At 42.9% G+C, this 18,932-nt stretch overlaps 1 protein-coding gene across 1 annotated transcript in view; it reads right to left on the reverse strand.

Moving 5' to 3' along the window:
* Positions 1 to 325: 325 nt before the first annotated feature.
* LOC137544515 (amine oxidase [flavin-containing] B-like) overlaps positions 326 to 18,932 on the reverse strand; it is a 223,187-nt gene continuing 204,580 nt past the window's right edge. Inside the window, exons 13-15 of the mRNA XM_068265601.1 lie at positions 9,581 to 9,692; positions 5,172 to 5,234; positions 326 to 654 (exon numbers count right to left, since the gene is read on the reverse strand). Of these exons, the coding sequence (XP_068121702.1) occupies positions 484 to 654; positions 5,172 to 5,234; positions 9,581 to 9,692 (346 nt within the window). The 3' untranslated portion in view covers positions 326 to 483. The remainder of the gene's footprint in view (positions 655 to 5,171; positions 5,235 to 9,580; positions 9,693 to 18,932) is intronic.

Below are 18,932 nucleotides of genomic sequence, written 5' to 3' on the forward strand. Positions count from 1 at the left end.
AGCAAATCAATGTGTATTTCTTCATATGGATTATTACAGTACCAGATAAAGGGTAATATTAAGGAAACATCTAAGCAATTGGTATGTTTGGGCAGTGAGCGTGTTTAATTTGATGGATTTACTGGTAGTGCAAGCCACATTAGGGAGGTATTGTGTGCATAGCCATGGCAGCGTGTGCTACACAAATAGCTAGGGTAACTTGTACAAATATTAAGACAGGACATTTGTATAAAATAGTAAACATAGTTTACAGTGGCTTGTTATGCATGATTTTAATTGTTTTAAACACAAACATTAACAGTACCTAAAAAAGATACAAAAAGCATTTTCTATTTAAAACATTCTTTATTCCACGCACCTAATAATAATCCCCTTGCTTCATTACATTGAGCAGAGAAATTAGTGACGCTTTCCATAGCAACTACAATAAAGGGCTCCTTGTGACCTCACATTAGTCACAAAATATCAAAAAAGGTAAGCCACCTACTTAATATGAAAGTTAAGGTTAAAACTTATGTAATTCCTTTTAATGGCTATAATACCAGCAGCAACTGTTCCAAAGAAAACAGAGCATCCCATAAATCTCAGTAAGCCTTGAACAGATGGTAGGTTTCTTTCCATAAATGTTGTTGGGATTGGCAGAGCAGGAACATCCTAAGTAGAAATACATATCAGTTAGTTTGTTGTTTGTGCCGCACAATACGAACATTCCCAATTGCTATCTTGAGAAAATGTTGACTTTGCCCCATAATGCTAACCAGTAACCGCCTTTGGATCCACAAAAGCCTCCCCTACCTAAAAAGTAAGTACTGCAATCAGATCTAATGCACAGAGGTGGAGGTTGGTGCTGAGCTTCCAACAAATCATGATGAATGAGAAAGTGCCTAATATGCAGTTCTCTACCACCAAGTTCATAAAAACAACTTTCAGCTTATTGATTGTCAGCCAGTGGTTATGATTTGCTAGACAACACTTCCAGTGAAGGCTTTCACATTACACAAGTTCCCTGCTCACCTCTACAGTGCTGATTTGTCAAGTGCAAATATAAATAGAGGAATTTAACAAAGTTGAGTTCAAATCTACATGGTTCACATGCTAACAACAAGATTGCCAGTGAGGAGCCTCCTAAAAGAACACTACAATTACCAGCATGGCTTAGCCAGCAAAAGAATGTGCCAACTGTTTTTGAACGGTTGCTGACTTCAAATCTATAACAGAACACCTTGCACTGTTGCTAGCTACACTCTGCTTGTGATTGCAAAGTACAGTACAATCAAGTTATTTATCACTAGCATTCACTCTGTAAGCAAGCAATGTATTATAGGCTTCAGCTTTACTAACAAAATAAACAACCTAATAAAAATCACTAGAAAAGTAATTCCCTGACAATAGTAACATAATCCATGAGTTTGAGGCTTCAATATACAGTACAAATCCTAAACCACAACTGTAGAAAAGAAGCACTCAGCTGAAATTTAGTAATGAAACAAATGCTTTACTTAAAACCTAATATACTTTATGAGACGTCATGAAAAGGTCATAGACCGATATCCACATTGCAACATAGCCCCAGACCTAAAATACTGATAAAAAGTGTGCTTGGAGTCCGCCAGAAAAGCACATTATAAATGTTTTGTGTTGTGTCTTGTCTAAAGATGTTAAAAAGAGAAGTTCCAAAAGGCTGAGAAATGTCACAGAGGATAAGTATACTAGTATAGAATGATACACATATAAATATGGAAGTCACTGCATTAGAACTAAATCCAAGAGAGAAACACGAGGCAAAGAAATCAAAATACTCCTAGACGTTGCACATACATATACTGTATGTTATTGGATATGTTTTTCAATAAATATATGGCCAAATATAATGATTATCATATGTGCCTCTCACAATGCGCAATACGGACCCACTCATCTTTGGAAGCACTCGGGGACGGGAGAAGACAATAATATATTTCATAGGCAGACATGACAGAACAGAGGGACAGTGAGAGTGGAAGAGAGAAACCTAGTGGTAGCCGAGGGCCGTCAATCTGCTTCCTGAGAAATTGTGAACCGCTACGACTGAGCTACTAATTCAGGATGAGCATTTGAATTTTATCTAAACCATGTTCCGAATGCTTAGGGTCAGAACACGAACCATTACATATACTGACTGTGGCTGGGAGTGTTATCTAATCCTTGTCCCTGCATGTGCCCATTGCATTGCATGTCACATTCCAGCTTTCCAACACTTACTTCTTCTGGCTGTAAAGCAGGAAGTATCAGAGACCTGGAACTCGATGTAGAGCACAGTGGCCAGAGGTGGGGACAAGGTGACCACATATGTAAAGGTCTGTGTTCTGATGTGAAGCATTCGGAGCACCGTCCCGAAGATGAAATGCTCATGTCTACTACTCATATCATGGATACTAATGTCATGGAAAGTTAGAGATAGGTGAGTGTGGTAAATTAGGAGTCTTTTGAGGTATGTTAGGGTTCATCTAGGTTTGTTGGTTAGGCTCCATAAAAAGAGAGCTTAGAATCAGGCACAATTATTTAATTAAGATCAGCTTAGTAACTGGGAATCTGGGATGAGAAAGTGTGGGGAGGGTATCAAAGAGTTGGTGAGAAATCTCACCTTATAGTACCCATCGAAAATAACATGTTGCCCACTTTATCAATGTCGTTGGTCTTTATTGTTAAGCATTAAAATGAAAAGGCAAATTTTACAGAGTAATAATTTGGCTAGCAAACAGAAAACTTGCTCATCTTTAGTTTATTCATCAGCCCATAAGACTACTAATAAAACTACTACAACTATTTGTAATAATAGTGATCTAATAAAAATATCAACCCTTATCTGCAGTCCTCACGATCTGAGTTTGTTTAAAGGACTTATGAGGCGAAACAGTCCAAAAAAGTTAAATGTAGTCCAATCTTAGCTGCGCTCATTCATACGTCCTCAGGCTACTTCGCCGTTGCGGTCACCATTTGAGCATGAACACCTCAGAAAAAACGACATAAAGAACACATATGGCGGATAATAGTATAGACTGTTTTGGCCACTGACACCCCTCTGGTGTAAACATATATGCTCAAGCTTACTGACACAGTGAGGTTTGGGGAATTTTGGGAGCCGTCACCAATTACACCCAAACACTCCCCTCCAAGGACTTATGTCCTCCCTGCTCACCGTCGTGCAGCTGGGTATACACTTATCCAATAGCCTCCTTTTGATTGGAGACTGCTGACAAAAGGAGGCTATTGGATAAGTGTATACCCAGCTGCACGACGGTGAGCAGGGAGGACATAAGTCCTTGGAGGGGAGTGTTTGGGTGTAATTGGTGACGGCTCCCAAAATTCCCCAAACCTCACTGTGTCAGTAAGCTTGAGCATATATGTTTACACCAGAGGGGTGTCAGTGGCCAAAACAGTCTATACTATTATCCGCCATATGTGTTCTTTATGTCGTTTTTTCTGAGGTGTTCATGCTCAAATGGTGACCGCAACGGCGAAGTAGCCTGAGGACGTATGAATGAGCGCAGCTAAGATTGGACTACTTTTTTGAAAACAGGACTGGTAACTGTGTTTAGCGCGCACCACCTTGAACTGGCAATTTTATGTGTTTTTAGCGCTGTTTTACCTTGAATACGTGCAAAAAAGTTAAATACCTGTATGAAATATCCATGCACGGAGGGCACCATCCGCGCCCTCCGTGCCTTTCCGCCGGGTCCCCGCATCTCAATGTGCCCCCCTGGCCGGTCCCGACCCCACAGCCTGGGTCGGGCTCTCCTTCCTCTACTAAGATGGCCGCTGGAGCTGGCCGCGACCGCATATGCGCGAGTGCGGCTGCGCAGCTCTAGGGCCTCCCCCCCGATCCACGCCGTCTCCTGTTGCGTGGATTGGGGGAGCAGCCGCGGCCAGCTCCGCCGGCCATCTTAGTGGAGGAAGGAGAGCCCGACCCGGGCTGTGCGGACGGGACCGGCCGGGGGGGGCACATTGAGATGTGGGGACCCGGTGGAACGGCACGGAGGGCGCGGACGGTGCCCTCCGTGCATTGATATTTCATACAGGTATTTAACTTTTTTGGACTATTTTGCCTCGTAAGTCCTTTAAGCTCCTTAAAGAGTAACTGTCAGGCTGCAAAAGCTAATTTAAACCTCTATTCTCCTGTGTTAAACAGTTTAGAAGGAAGCCAAAAAGGCAATACTGAAGTTAAAAATCTCTCTTACTTTTGATGTGTGCTGAACAGCAAGACTGTTATTCCCAAGCTCTGTAAGTAGGAAGAGAGGCCACATAACATACTGCAATGCATTCTGGGGCTGCTTCTCCCCACCTTGGGTCCTCCCCTCGGCTGCTAGTGAGAAGTTACAGGCTCATGTTACAGCAGCTTGTAATGCAGCCCAGCTCACAGCACTGAAAAATCACACGGCAGAGTATACTGCATGAGTCCGCTATTGTTCCTAGCCACATGGCTAATTAATATTCACTGCACAGTAGTGTTGTCCATTAGGATCTTTTTTGCGAGTCGAATCATCAGGAAGCAGGTAGGATATGACGACACAATTGGCTTCATAGGAGACAGACAAACATGGAACCTGCCATGAGCTGTCAGGAGCATCATTCTCTGCAAATACTATATAAAAATTCTGTGAAATCCAAACGTGGACAGTGAAATGCATATGTAATGTAAGTACAGCCAATCTTTAGCTACTGATATATGTGTTTTTTTCTCTGAGACCTTATACCTAACATCTCCTCTTTAAATAAAAAAAGAGGGTTTTTTTCTTTTTTTTTTTTTTTTTAAACTTAAAAAAGGCCTTTTTGACTTTGTATTTAGGAATTAAAAAGGAAAAGGATGGTCTGCGGCATTCACCAGAAACTGAACGGCTTGTAGTACCCAAACACCCACCTCTTGTTACCCTTCTCCACAGCTCCAGAGATGGAATGGTCCCCAATATGTAGTCCTTATCTGCACATATAGCAATCTATTGTATGTGAATATGTGTGGAATACAATAAAACAGCTTCACTTTGAAATCAGACCAGATGGTAAACGTCTTTCTTCTATGAACTGGTATTATAGATTTAATGCCTTTTTCTACTGTGAGTTTTATGATAAGATATACCGGTACATCAAAAGTACTTAAATGTAACTTTTAAATTCCATTTTCCTAAAATACATACCACAGATTCAGGCTCAGGTACCCATATCTGATCTTGTCTGATTAATCCCATCTTGCACATGATCTGTGATTAAACAATATAGACATTACTTATGAAAGTAAAGCAAGGATGAAAATCAGCAGTATTAAAATTATCAACAAAAAATAGTATTTAACTACTTCACCACTGAGGGGTTTTCATCCTTCGCTCCCTCTTACGCAAACCTGTCCATGGGCCTGTTTGAATTCCAAAAAATGCAAGCCGACAACCCCTATTTCAATAACATCATATTTTATAAGCGTTACATTGACGACCTCATCTTCATCTGGAAAAGCAATACTGACCTCATCCCCCTCTTCCTCAACTATCTCAATTGCAATCTGGCTGGACTACAGTTCACATCAAAATGCGACCCAACAAGCATCGAATTCCTAGATCTAATACTCTTCACCGAATCCAATCTCATCAAAACCAAAACATATTTCAAACCAGTTGATGCCAATAATTGCATACACTTCAATAGTTTTCATTACCGTCCCTGGACTATCAACACACCATACAGCCAGTTTAGAAGAATCCACAAAAATTGTACAGACATCACTGACTACAACTCACAATCCGACATTCTTGCTAATAAATTTAAAGCACGGAAATACCCCAAAAAATTGATCAAGGATGCCATATTTAGAGCAAAAAAACCAAGGAACACGAACCCACCATTAAACCAGGAACAACCATTCACCACCGATTGCCCCAGTTTCATCACCCAATTCAATGCACAACACCCTCAGATCCGCTCCATCTTGAAAAAAAGGTGGGAAATCTTACTCCAGGACCCATACCTCCGCCCAATTATTCCACTTAACCCCTGCCATTACATTTAAAAGAGCACCCAATCTAAAAAGCCTTCTGGCACCCAGACGGTTAAAAACACCCACTACCAATGACCATACAAATAACCAACATGCACCTGGATGCGCGCCCTGCAACAACACCAGGTGCACGGCCTGCCCATTTGTACAAACCACTACTGTCTTCCAATCCCAAAACACTAAAACACAATACTCAATCAGAAACTATCTAACCTGCACCTCGAGATACGTCATTTACATTATTACCTGCCCCTGTCACCTCCAGTACGTGGGTCGAACTACCCAACTAGCACGTTCCAGAATTGGACAACATAAGAGAAACATACTTAAAAAATTTCCACTTCACAGCGTATCTAAGCACTTCGGCACCCATCACCAAAGTGGCCCTTCCCTGTTCCGCATCACACTCATCGAATCCGTCCCACAACAACAACACAACGCTTTTGAGAAACTGAGGGCGAGGGAGATGTACTGGATTCAAATACTTAAGACCCTCACACCAGAGGGCCTTAATGAACAATTAGAAAAAATTCATTGATCAGCTCTTCTTTTTTACCTTTTTAGTCGCCTCTTTTATCATCTTTGTTTTAGTTTTAATTTTATTCATTTTCATATTGTATATTGACCAATCTCTATTTTAGTGAAATGTGTTTTTTTCACACTTTTATCGCAATCTTCTTAGCTTGATGTATATAACAGCAATTTCAACATAAACTGGGGCCATTAACCCCTTTACAAAAATTCACATGAAATGCTTTTATTCCAACAGAATGCTTTTACGTAATTTATGTATTATCTGCACTTTTCCCCATAATACTTACCGTGATGTAGATTTGTTTCCTTGTATATTTATATCTGTCTATTTTCCCGCATACTATAATTCGAAAGTATATATATATATATATATATATATATATATATATATATATATATATATATATATATATATATATATATATATATATATATATATTGTTTATATTAACAAGTATGTTCCAATAATGGTCATTGATTTATCCATTTTTAATTATGAGAATCTCTTTATGTCAACCAAAGGCACTACTAGTGTTTGTCCACTAGATGTCACTAATACACCCTTACAAGAATCATTCATTATTTATAATGGATACAGCACGATCGTATATAAATAAGACTGCCTACTTCAAAAGCTTATTGCCAATTACTTGCCCATTCTCATATTAGGCACGCCACTGTTCCCTTATCAAATATGGTGCAGGGCGATTCCACACATGCGCATAGCGAGCGCCCCTGTCTCATAGCCATACGGAAATGACGCGCCGCCCCAACCCGTCCCGACACGGAAATAAATACACAACAATGCGTTCCACACGGCCCCCTACGTGGCGTCATGGCGACGCACCGACGCCACTTGATGACGCATCATAATGGCCGCTTACAATGCAGACATGGCCACCAAGGCCCGCCCAGCCAACAATCATTCAATTAAGGACGTTCCATCCACTACATAAACAGCAGGTCAGAAGCACCTAGGCACAAAGGCGCCAGGTGTGATTCTGACACTCTGCTGGTAAGTCTAACGTTTGTTCTACCCAATACTTCTTCCACTATTCTACTGCTTCCCAATCCACCCTCTATAATGTATATACCCACCTATGTTGTTCGCCCATTTTTATTCTACCAGGTGTATTTTGTCCCTCCCCCTTCACCACTCTACCCATAGCACTCTGACTCACGTAATAATTCTACTACATACTACTATTTTAACCCATAACCACCTCCACTCCACCCCCTCCCTGACGCCCCACCTCTCCCCCTGCACAGACCCATACCATACCTTGCCCATATACCAAAAGTACACCACATATCTTAATTATATTATTCCACATATTTATGCTAAATGGATCAAAATGTCGCCCACCTGTTCCTTTTTCCCACAATTAATAACCCCTACCTCTCCTTTCCCCCTATAATTACATATATCAATAATAAAAATTGTCTGGACGTTTATCATGTTTGTCAGATCACATACCAAATACGTGCCTTTTATCCCTAATAGTGTGCTCCTACTTCTACTGCCTGATGAAGCGGGTATAGACCTGCGAAACGCGTTGTAAACAAACCCTGGAGTGTACCAATAAATTTAATTTTGGTTGAAACACACAGTTACTTGTGTCTGCTTGAAGAAGGTAAGTCCACCACTGCCTCCTAAGCATTTTTAAACATTTTAATTACTGCTTTTAACCTGTTTGGCGCCTCTGTTCAGTCTAATACTATACCATATATCCACCCCTGGTGGAGGGGGATACCCCTTTCTTTCGTCACGTCTACAGAAAGCGACTTCTTAATCCTGAGTGGGGACAGGTTAATCTCCTCACCTGCTTATACAGTGGTTGCATGGAGGTAACCCTGGTTTGTGAGTATACTTTTTACTCCTTAATATATCATTTGCCTTGACCTACTACACCATATTGGGCTCTCGGTTCTCCCTTCTTATAGAATTTCTACTTTGCTCTATTAGATTCCTCACAGCTTGAAAGCTACTATCCCAGAAAAAAATTCTAACAGAGCATCACTGAAATGGTTAAACAAAGCACTTTCTCCTGCTATTCAGCTTCAAATCTTCATTCAAGCTGGAGATAACATTATCTCTTTTACTTGTTAAACACAAATGTATCAACACTGGAATCTAAACAAACACTCTCTGAGAAACTGTTTCTGCTTCATGCACAGTGTTCAGAATAGCTCATTAGAAGATTTTAATATGTAATAAAAAGCAGTTATAATAGAAAAATAATAAAATGCAATGCCAGCTTTCAGGGTAAGAAAAAGTAAACTTTGGAAACTTGTAATTTGTAAACAGACAATATTACGTGTGCACAAAAGCAAATATGATAACTGTATGAGTAATAAAAAGTAGGAAAACACATTTTTATTGAATGTTATGTCAGAGTTTCAGACCACTTTAACACCTGGAATGACTGCGATCGGATGCGATCACTAGTGGGACAGTTTGGGGATCCAGCGCTGTATATATGCATCCCTGTGCTGTTGCCTAATAATCTGTACATCACAGGGATCCCCAAACTGCGCGCCAGCGATTGCATCCAGTTGCTACAGATGCACAGGCTGGAGATAATTGTCTGCCATATGCACAATTAGTATCAAAACATGGCATGTATGGTATCGGTTTTATAACTGTGGCACTTGTCATGTGAAAAACAGGAAGGGTAAAAAATGAAAATAAGTGTCCTTTAAGGAGTAAACTCCCCGGGAACATGAAGTGGTTAAGGGATAATAAGATGGTGGTTTTCTTAATTAAAAAAATCATAATTCAAATTCTTTATTCTAAGTCCCACTTTTTAGAGGCTGTGCATACTCATAAGAGCACTTAAAAAAAACTTTTCATTAATCTACAATTGAAAAAGTACTAAGAGGGGGGGGGGGGGGAATAAAAGCACTGTCAAATTATTCTAAGTACGTTCTTGTTTGTAGGAGGTCTGCAGAGGCATTTTATTGATAAAGTGATATAGATATCACCTAGGTGAAACATTCATCAGTGCAAAAGTTTTTCTTTACCTCTCTGGCTGCTCGTTCTCCAGCTTCTATAGCACCCTCCATGTAGCCACTCCATACAGTCGCTGTCTCTGTACCAGCGAAGTAAACTCTTCCAACAGGTGTTCGAATAACACTGTATAATCAAAACAAGTATAGTTTAAAATCCAGGACCTTCCTTTTACACCAAAATAATATCATGAAAGATATGTCACATCATCTACATATCTGGAATATCTCCTAAGGTCCAACCTATGCGATTTTCTTGCTCTTGCTTGGTCTTGTATTTTATGAAAAAGCTAGCAAACCTGACTCACTGTTAGCTAGAAAACTAAATCAAAAGCAAGCCCAAACTAGACTCTTGCCCATCCATAACGCACAAGGCCTGATGGCCCACCACCCTATAGATATTCTCAATATCTTTAAACAATATTATGCTAAACTTCATGATGGCACACTAAGAGATAAAATGATCACCTATGCCATGGTAATAGCTGATTACTTAAGTATGTCTTTCTAAGACTGAAAAGGACACACTGAACAGTCCAATTTCAGAAAAGGAAGTGGCCCTAGCCGTGAAATCTTTCAAACTGTTTGCTTAAGTTTGCAACGAGGTGATGTCCAAGGGTGCCCAGAGGCCTGCCGATATGCACAGGGCACACAATATTGTTTTCCCTAAACCTAATGCTAGGTACACACCATACAATTTTTTGGCAGGTTTAGCTGCCAGATCGATTATTTCCAACATGTCCGACCTGATTTTTCAATTTCTGATCGATTTTCATTGAACTGAAATGAAACTATTTAAAAAACTATTGAAAAATCGATTGGAATTCAGATCGGACATGTTGGAAATAATCGATCTGGCAGATAAATCTGCCAGAAAATTGTATGTTGTGTACCTAGCATTACAACCACTCGTCCCACTGCAATAATTATCACCCTATTTCCCTTATAAACTTAGATCTTAACATTTTTACAAAAATGTCAGCAGATCACGCTCAGTCCTATATTGTAGGTCATTCATTGAGTCATTCATCTAGATCAGACAGAATTTATCTTGGGTAGAAAGACCACATAGCCAGGGATTGACGACGATGGGATGTCGACGACAGCCGGGGGGGGGGGGGGTCCCCTTTAAGAATGGGATCCCCAGATGCCCGCCCCCTCCCAGGAGAAATGGGTATAGGGGTACAAAGTACCCCTTATCCATTTCCACAAAGAGTTAAATGAAATAAAAACACAACAACAAAAAAAGTCCTTTATTATTCTTAATTAACCATAACTACTTACCTGTACCTTTAAGAAAATGTTCCCAAGCCAGTCCCGTCAGAAATGGTCCTACGTCAATATCCTCTAATCTTGCAAGCTTGATATATTGATTGAAGATCTCTGCGCACCCGACGCTACACAGAGACATTCAAAGTGAAGCACTCACAGCTATACTAAGTATAGCTAAGAGAAAGCTCCCCATTGGTTCCTTAACCACTTGCCGACCGCACGCTTATACCGTGCGTCGGCAAAGTGGCAGCTGCAGGACCAGCGACGCAGTACTGCGTCGCCAGCTGCAGGCTGATTAATTAGGAAGCAGCCGCTCGCGCGAGCGGCTGCTTCCTGTCAAATCACGGCGGGGGGCTCCGTGAATAGCCTGCGGGCCGCCAATGGCGGCTCGCAGGCTAAATGTAAACACAAGCGGAAATAATCAGCTTTGTTTACATTGTACGGCACTGCTGCGCAGCAGCGCCGTAAGGCAGATCGGCGATCCCCGGTCAATCAGCGGCCGGGGATCGCCTCCATGTGACAGGGGACGTCCTGTCACTGGCTGCACAGGACGGATAGCGTCCTGTGCAGCCCGGATCACCGGGAGGGAGAGGTAGGAGAGGGAGGGGGTGAATGTCGCCGCGGAGGGGGGCTTTGAGGTGCCCCCCCCGCAACTAGCCTGCACGCAGGAGCGATCAGACCCCCCCTGCACATCATCCCCATAGGGGGGAAAAAAGGGGGGCGATCTGATCGCTCTGCGTGCCCTCTGATCTGTGCTGGGGGCTGTAGAGCCCACCCAGCACAGATCCCTTCAAACAGCGCTGGTCCTTAAGGGGGGGGTAAAGGGTGGGTCCTCAAGTGGTTAACAGACCAATGGGGAGCCTTGGAGGAAAATATAACAATGCTTTTCTCTCAGCTATACTTATTATAGATGAGAGTGCTGCATGGTGAGTGTTTCTGTGTAGCTTCAATCAATGTATCAAGCTCACAAGATTAGAGGATATTGGCATGGGAACATTTTCTTAAAGGTACAGGTAAGTATTAATGGTTAATTCAGAATAATAAAGGACTTTTTTCGTTGTTGTGTTTTTATTTCATTTATCCCGTTGTGGAAATGTTCCCCTCGGAGGGGGCGGGGCATCTGGGGGTCCTCTACTTAAAGGAGACTCCCAGATGCCACCATGAAACCCCCCCCCCCCCCCAGGGTGTCATCAACCACCACCTCCTCCTGGGGCACTGGAGGTGGGGAAGAGCACCTTGTCTATAGATTTGACAAGGGCTCTGGGGGGAGGGGGAGGCTTGCCCGCTATACCATCGACCATGCGGGCTGGTATAGCTCAGGGTGCGAAGCCCCATGTGGCCAGGGATCTGCATTCTAGCTATCCCAGTCTGCATGGGGGACAAGGGGTTAAAGAGGCTCAGGAGGGGGGACCCCATGTCATTTTTATTTTAAATTTCCCACACTCTGAACAAAAAAACAAAAAAAATGTTTCAAAAAATAGGTAAAGTTGCCAGGCGTCCATAGAAACTACATGTGGACCCCCTGGAAACCCCTTCATGAAATTCAATGCTGTTTCTTTTGATATATGTAAATTTACACTACCGTTAGGTTGCTACTTTATCTGTCACTTACTGCATTTAAATGTATTCTTTTTTCCTTTTGTAACTTTAAAATCGATTTTCTCAAAAAAGGAGGACAGTACTCACTGTCCTCCCCCACATATCCTGAAAATTTGGTGTTTCTAGCACGTTAGGGGGCTTTGCTATCAACCGCTAAAGTTGGTGGCTAGTTGCCTGCCATTAAAGTCCAGGGAGCCCGCTATGAACAGTCTGTTCACGAACATTTGTGGTAAATTCATGTTCGCGGATCGAAAATTTGATGGTCGGGCCATCACTTATCTTCTTCAGTACTCTGGTGCACATTATGGAATTGTGGAGCAGGTCCAGAGGGGGAGAGGTTTCCCCGATGATCCTTTCTGCCGATCTGATGACCCTCTGAAGTTTGTGTATGTCGCTGCTAGAGGTGGTGGAGGAACAGAGGAGAGAATTGATTGTGGAGGAGTAGAAGAGTTCTTCTGCTACCTCCAAATTAGCCACTACCAATCTACTATTATCGCTTCCTCGGATAAATGGGAGCTATCTCCTTTAGAACGTGAATTCACATTGGGTAAGGATTGGTGAGGCCTAGTTTCGATCCCTTATGATATAATATAGTATGATTCCCTGCCCGCAACCACCTCTCCCATGGACTAATGGCAAGTAAGCCTCTCCATTGAGTCAGACAAGGACTGGATGGAGTTTTTCACAGATATGGCCAGTTTGTCTAATAACATCATCATTAACCACTTCGCTACCTTGAGTGAAAGAAGCGCTTAGTACCGGAGCATTTTTTTGCATTTGGGAGTGTTCAGGGGCGGCGCCAGGGGGGTGCAAGGGGGTGCTCGAGCACCCCCTAAAATTGTCCAAGCACCCCCAAAGCACCCCCTGGAGTGAACTGACTTCAGGCGTCTAAAAGACGCCAAGTCAGTTCACACAGCGGCAGCACGGAGCAGCAGGCAGGGCTACGGTAAGATGGCCGCCCAGAGCCCTGTTCTGCAGACTTCGAGTCTGCAGTGCATGGCTTCGGGCGGCCATTTTCCCGTAGCCCTGCTCTCTGCATGCAGGCAGGAAGTCTCGTCGTGACGTCGGGAAGGAAGAGGATCGTGGGCGCGCGGCCGCTGCGCGCCACAATGAGGTCGGGACTCGGGACAGGAGGTCGGGAAAGAAGGTCTTCTGGCTGTAGGTGAGTAAATGGGTTTTTCTTTTCTTTTTCAGGTGATGCTGATTGTGCATATTGGGGTCATATCTGCTACGGATTGTGCATATTGGGGTCATATCTGCTACGGATTGTGCATATTGGGGTCATATCTGCTACGGATTGTGCATATTGGGGTCATATCTGCTACGGATTGTGCATATTGGGGTCATTTCTGCTACCGATTGTGCATATTGGGGTCATTTCTGCTACCGATTGTGCATATTGGGGTCATTTCTGCTACCGATTGTGCATATTGGGGTCATTTCTGCTACCGATTGTGCATATTGGGGTCATATCTGCTACGGTTTGTGCATATTGGGGTCATATCTGCTACCGATTGTGCATATTGGGGTCATATCTGCTACCGATTGTGCATATTGGGGTCATTTCTGCTACCGATTGTGCATATTGGGGTCATATCTGCTACCGATTGTGCATATTGGAGCCATATCTGATAACGATTGTGCATATTGGAGCCATATCTGATAACGATTGTGCATATTGGGGTCATTGGACGTGTTTTTTGTTAAAATCTGCTCACATTACGTGTATTTTCTTGAGAAAACCTGCACAATTATGTGAATTTTCTGGGAAAAGGGTCACCAAAACTTGGGCCCTCTGTCTTTGCGTTGCACTTTTAAAGGGAACCCGAGGTGAGAATAATATGGAGGCTGCCATATTTATCTCCCTTTAAGCAATACCAGTTGCCTGGCTGCCGTGCTGGTCCTCTGCCTCTTATTCTTTCAACCATAGACCCTGAACAAGCATGCAGCAGGTCAGGGGTTTCTGACAATATTGTCAGAACTGACAAGATTAGCTGCATGGCTTGTTTCTGGTGTAATTCAGTTCACTACTACAGCCAAATAGATCAGCAGGGCTGGCAGGCAACTAGTATTGTTTAAAAGGAAATAAATATGGCAGCCACCATATCACTCTCACCCTGGGTTCACTTTAAATTACAGTTAGCCCCGCCCCCATCCGGTCATGACCACGCCCATTTTTTCGCCGTCAGCTCCCCCGGAAATTGGTCCAGCACCTGCATAGCACCCCCTAAAAAAATTTCCTGGAGCCGCCACTGGGAGTGTTGCATTACAGTTTATAATTCTTCTCAACTTTTTCTGAAATAGACAATCTTGGTATTGTTTTTTTTTCAGAACGGATAGGGATTTATTGTAATGTTAACAACAAAACCAAAATAATAAATCCATAAAAACAGCACAAAATTTTGAAAAAAAACACGCTACAAAAAATATTTTAGAAAGGGGAATTAAATGTATTTTTTTTCCTGAAACTATTTTTCAATGTCTCTCGAGTGTAGAGACGCCAAATTTGTGTATTTATTTTCAATTTGGTAATATTGGATGACACATGAAAAATTGTATGTATTTGGGTTTTGGAAGACTAAAAATGTAAAGCAAGTATTTTTAGCACCATACTTCATTTATAGCATGGCTAAAGAAACAAAATCATTGAATATCACCCAAAATGACCCCTTCTAGAAAACTAGGTCCCCCAACATATACGAAAAGGGGAATAATTAGGGATTTGACCCTGTGGTCTTTTCTCAATTTTGATTGGAAAAAATGGGTAAAATTTAAGAATTCATTTGATTTCTTCAAACCACAAAATCAAACAAACAAACACAGAACATTTATATCGCGCTTTTTCTCCTGGCGGACTCAAAGCGCCAGAGCTGCAGCCACTAGGACGCGCTCTATAGGCAGTAGCAGTGTTAGGGAGTCTTGCCCAAGGTCTCCTACTGAATAGGTGCTGGCTTACTGAACAGGCAGAGCCGAGATTCGAACCCAGGTCTCCTGTGTCAGAGGCAGAACCCTTAACCATTACACTATCCAGCCACAACAAAATACATTCTAAAACTCACTCATCAATTTCTCTTGTGCATGGAGATACCAAATACTAATACTCGGTCACATGTCTAAAGAACTGGGGGGCCCAGAATCAACTGAATGCATTTTGCATTTTTAAGAACTTAAAATCCATAGCAGAATTTTTAGCATCATACTTTTATGGCAGTGCAAAATGACTGAGACCCCTAAATACCCCCAAAAATTACCCCATCTAGAAAAACTAGACCCCCAATGTATCCGAAAAATTGTAAAATTAGGGATTTGACCATCTGGTCTTTTTTTCGATTTTGAACAGAAGAATGGGGAAAATGTAAACATTTATTTAAATTATGCTGATTTCAAAGCACATAATGCCCACATGCTAATTACAGGCCACACAATGCATCCTAAAACATATGCATCTACTTCTCCTATGCTTGGGGATACCAAACACTAATGCATCGGTCATACTGTTAAAGAACTGGGGAGACCGGAATCAACTTACTGCATTTTGCATTTTTATGGACTTAACCACTTCACCACTGAGGGGTTTCACCCCCTGACCACCAGAGCAATTTTCACCTTTCAGCGCTCCTTCCATTCATTTGTCTATAACTTTATCATTTCTTATCACAATGAAATGAACTATATCTTGTTTTTTCCGCCACAAATTAGGTTTTCTTTAGGTGGGACATTATGCCAAGAATTATTTTATTCTAAATGTGTTTTAATGGGAAAATAGGAAAAATGTGGGAAAACATTAATAATTTTTCAGTTTTCGGCCATTATAGTTTTTCAATAATGCATGCTACTGTAATTAAAACCCATGAAATTTATTTGCCCTTTTTGTCCCGGTTATAAAACCGTTTAAATTATGTCCCTATCACAATGTTTGGCGTCAATATTTTATTTGGAAATAAAGGTGCATTTTTTTTCAGTTTTGCGTCCATCCCTAATTACAAGCCCATAGTTTATAAAGTAACAGTGTTATACCCTCCTGACATAAATATTTAAAAAGTTCAGTCCCTAAGGTAACTATTTATGTATTTTTTTTAATTGTAAATTTTTTAATTTTTTTTTTATTACAAAAAAAAAAAATTAGGAGTGTGGGAGGTAATGAGTTAATTTTTTGTGTATAACTATTTAATTTGTATGTGAAAAATGTTTAGGGTGTAGTTTTACTATTTGGCCACAAGATGGCACCAGTAACTTTTTGTTTAATGCGACCTCCAAGCGTCCTTCCGGACGCTTGGAGGAAGTAGTAAGAGGCTGGGTACGTTTTTTTTCACAATGATCACGCTGCTTAGTGGAAAAGCAGCGGATCATTGCGAGGCTTAGATCAACGAACGGGAATGGATTTTCCCGTTCATTGATCTCCGGGCGAGCGGCCGGCGGAGTGTTTACCCGCGGGAATGCACGCTAGAGCGAGCAGGAGCGCGGGCAGCGGCGGGAGCGCGGAAAGTACGGATTTCTCCGTCCCTGGGGGTTAAAGGATGGAAAAAAGGGACGGAGAAATTCGTACGGCCGGAGGTAAAGTGGTTAAAATTCAAAGCAGAATTTTTAGCACCATACTTCATTTATAGCAGAGCAGAAGTTCCAATTCCCCAGAATATACCCCAAAAAGACCCCCCCCCCCCCCAGTGTATTCAACAAGGGGTATAATTAGAGATTTGACCCTCTAGTCTTTTCTCAATTTTGATTGGAAAATTGGGGAAAAATTTAAAAATGTATTTTTGGGGGCAAACATGCTAATTTGAAAGCACATCATTTGCACATACTGTTTCCAGGCCGCAAAATTCACCCTTAAACATATTCCTCAACTTCTCCCATGAATAGGGATATCAAATACCAATGCCTCAGTTGCATTGTTAGAGAATTGGGGGCCCACAATCGACTCCATGGACTGAAAATCCAAAGCAGAATTTTTGCACTACACTTCAATTATAGTGGTGCAGAGGGCCCCTGGATATCCCCAAAATAACCCTATCTACAAAACTGGACCCCCAAATGTATTTGGCAAGGGGTTTAAATTAAAGGATAAATCCGCACAAATATACATTTAAAAACAGGCAGCAGACATGTGTAGTGGGCTCTCCTCATGCCCACCGCCCCCCCCCCCCTTTACTGTATACCCACCCCCTGAACTCACTTCCTGGTCAGGAGGGTCAGTGCAGACTGCACAATTCCTGCACAGCGACGCCATCCTTGATCGCTCTGTATGTGCTCACTGTCACAACTACGTAATGCGCATGCATAGAGCACTCCCAGCCACGAACGTGTGATCAAAGATGCACGTCGCCAGGCAGTCATCTGGTCAGTAAGAAATCTGTTGCCTACCCATACACCACAGGCCGATTCCCGATTAATTTTATGCTGAAATCGATCCGAATTGGCCTTGTGATGCCACATCCGCTGCCTCACTGTCCCAACTCTGCCCCCACGCTGCCCCCCCCCCCCCCCATGGTCAATGTGCCCCTTCCCGGTGCCCAGTGTACAATATATTGCTGGCATGCATTTGGGCACATGTGTGACATCACGCACACGCCCACATTACTCCAGCAACCATGTGTGTCACGTGTATGGACAAAGGGCTAATCCCAGAGCAAGCGGCGAATGGGGACAGGTAATGTATAGGTACGGTGACCATACGTCCCGCTTTACCCGGGACGCGTCGCGCCTTCGGGGGGCGCTGTCCCAGGCTGCATGAGGTCCCGGGAAACGTCCCGCTTTTAGCAGCGGGACGTCCAGGCCTCGGGACTCTGGCCACCGCACATGAACTAGCCGCAGCGTCTCATAGACGCTGTGCTAGTTCATTCCCCGCAGCCCCGCTCCAACAGCCTGCATTGTCCTCCGGCAGGCAGAGCAGGGCTACGGGAAGATGGTGTCCGGAGGCGGAGCCCTGTACTGGAGACTGTCTCCAGTACAGGGCTCCACCTCCGGACGCCATCTTGCCGTAGCCCTGCTCTGCCTGTGAGCCTGCACACACACACCAGAACACCCGGCTGCGTGAGGGGACTTCTGTCAGGTGAGTACATGCTTTTTCTTTCCAGGTGAAATGTGCCCCCAAACATGTCAGCACAAAAACGCAATGGGGGCAAACATGTCAGCACAAAAACGCAATGGGGGCAAACATGTCAGCACAAAAACGCAATGGGGGCAAACATGTCAGCACAAAAACGCAATGGGGGCAAACATGTCAGCACAAAAAACGCAATGGGGGCAAACACGTCAGCACAAAAACGCAATGGGGGAAAACATGTCAGCACAAAAACGCAATGGGCCCCATTGCGTTTTTTTGTGCTGACATGTTTGCCCCCATTGCGTTTTTGTGCTGACGTGTTTGCCCCCATTGCGTTTTTGTGCTGACGTGTTTGCCCCCATTGCGTTTTTGTGCTGACATGTTTGCCCCCATTGCGTTTTTGTGCTGACGTGTTTGCCCCCATTGCGTTTTTGTGCTGACATGGTTGCCCCC

This window comes from Hyperolius riggenbachi, chromosome 2, assembly GCF_040937935.1.
Source record: "Hyperolius riggenbachi isolate aHypRig1 chromosome 2, aHypRig1.pri, whole genome shotgun sequence".
NCBI lineage: Eukaryota > Metazoa > Chordata > Amphibia > Anura > Hyperoliidae > Hyperolius > Hyperolius riggenbachi.